The sequence below is a fragment of the Gavialis gangeticus genome, unplaced genomic scaffold, assembly GCF_001723915.1.
Source record: "Gavialis gangeticus isolate Ggan-Ray unplaced genomic scaffold, GavGan_comp1, whole genome shotgun sequence".
In the NCBI taxonomy this organism is placed as follows: Eukaryota; Metazoa; Chordata; order Crocodylia; family Gavialidae; genus Gavialis; species Gavialis gangeticus.
Window position 1 is genome coordinate 47,758,835 of NW_017728993.1, and position 2,201 is coordinate 47,761,035.

Below are 2,201 nucleotides of genomic sequence, written 5' to 3' on the forward strand. Positions count from 1 at the left end.
CCCCCCCCCCCCCCCACTGACCCTGGGCTGCCACAGAGTTTGAGGGGGTCTATGTCTGTGTGGGGGCCCATCCTTGAGCCTCCCCATTAACTCCCTCCCAGTGCCTTTGTCACAAGCGTTTGATTCCTAAGAGATAGCAATACAACATGCTGCAGGGAGGTGGGGACAGACAGACAGACATGCAGGGGATGGAGAGAGCTGCAAAGGGGAGAACAAGGAAAGGGAGGATAGGACAGAGAATCAGAAGGGCTGGGTGTGTGGAGCAGCCAGAGGAGCCCAGGAATTGTGTGTATGTGGGGGATGGGGAGGGAGGGCAGTGCTGGGAACAGTGAGGGGGAGAGGTGGGGAGAAGAGAGAGCAGGGAAGCCAGTGGGACCAGGAGGGCTGGGAGGGGATGTGGCAGGCATCAGGTTGGGGAGGGTGTTTCCTGGTGGTAGGGGAGGCTGGGAAGACTGGGGAGAATGCAGGCTGAGGCCCTTTGTGAGGGGGCACGTTAGGGATGGAAGATGGTGGGGCTGTTGGTGAGGTGGGGAGTGTGGCAGGGATCAGGGGACACTGGGCTATGGGGAAGGCCAGGAGCACTGGCAGAGTAGGGCCTCAGGCTGGGTGGACAAGCTGGGGAAGTTTGAAGGGCACCAGGTTGGGAGCAGGGGGAGGCCAAGAGCTCAGCCAGGGAGAATGGGACTGAGGGTGGGGCAGGACAGGGGGCCAGGCTGGGATGGGGGCAGCTAAAAGTGGGTTTGGGGCACCAGGATGGGAGGGAATTTGAGAGTGCCGCAGGGTGGGAACCTCTGGGAATGTTGGATGGGTCATGCCGAGAGTCTGGAGGTAGCAGGATAGGGCTGAGGGCTGCTTGTGAGCTGGGCCCCCTTTTCCAGGCTCCCCCCAGGCTGATGTGGTGGTTGGGGCTGCCCTCTCTGACCTGTCTCTCACCCTGAGGGGCCCAGGGAACAGCAGGAGCCAAATGAGCTGGAGGTATGGCCAGAAGGGGCCTCAGGGGGTGTCCTGGGATGACTGCAAAGGGGTCTGCAAGGGCAGAGATGGGGGAAGGGAATCCTGAAAAGGGGAGACAACTGAGGGGATGAAAGATAGAGGAAGGCGAAGAGGAGCTGCTTTCTGGGAGAAGGGTAGGAAGCAGGAGGGGCAGTGCTGGGGCTGGGGGTGTTGTGAGAGAAAAGGGCATGGGACTGGGGACTGTCTGTGCTGTATGGGGCTCCCAGGATCACTCTCAATGTCAGCCTGCCTATGGTATCTAGTATGTGCAGAGCGAGGTCAAGCAGGAGGCAGAGGGAGGATGTGTGCAGGATGGAGGGGTGTGGGGGTGAAGAAGAGGCATGTGGGATGGACATATGAAGGGGCCAGGATGGAGGAAGGAGGGTGGATGGAAGGAGGTGTGTGGGGATGGACAGATGCCTAGGGACAGATGGCTGGCTGGGCAGGCATGAGTGCTCACCCTGCTGAAGGCCAGGAGGAAGTCAAGGCGGCCGGCATGGCTCATGCAGTGGCGCAGCTTCCAGTAGATGAGGTGCTCCCAAGCGAAGACCAGCAGGCTCAACCCCATGGCCACCAACAACATGTAGAAGACACCCGCCATGTTGTCAATGTCCAGCTTGCTGCTCATCACCTCGATCTTGTCGTTGTGGCATATTCCCGATAGCCACAGCCGTTCCAGCATCTCGATCTCATCTACAAGGGATAGGGGCTTTGTTGGACCCAGGTGTCTGGGCAAACAGCAGCAGGCCCCATTCCCCACTACTAGACACCTATACCCTGCCGCACAGCTGGGGATGGAATCCAGGAGGCTTGGCTCCCAGCACCCCCATGCCCTAAATCGCCAATCTCCACTCACCTCCTGCACCTGAAGGATAGCACTCAGACGTCCCAGCCCCTCCCACTAGACCCAATTCACTTCTCTAAGATGGGATAGAACCCAGCAGTCCTGTCCAGGTTGGGGAATGCCTTTGTCTCTCATGGCTGAGTACCTAAAGGAGGGACCTGCACTGAAATACCCTCACCAGGTACATTGTGCCTGCAAAGCTGGATCTCACACAGCCTTGGATTGTTAATTACACAATACTGGAACACAAGCCCAGGTGATGGTGCTAATCACACACACACACACACACACACACACACACACACACACACACACACACACACACACACACACACACACACACACACACACACACACACACACA

At 58.4% G+C, this 2,201-nt stretch overlaps 1 protein-coding gene across 1 annotated transcript in view; it reads right to left on the reverse strand.

Moving 5' to 3' along the window:
- Positions 1-2,201, reverse strand: part of GRIN2D (glutamate ionotropic receptor NMDA type subunit 2D) — a 29,111-nt gene that overhangs the window by 9,419 nt on the left and 17,491 nt on the right. Inside the window, 1 exon segment of the mRNA XM_019501716.1 lies at positions 1,454-1,686. Coding sequence (XP_019357261.1) covers positions 1,454-1,686 — 233 coding nt within the window.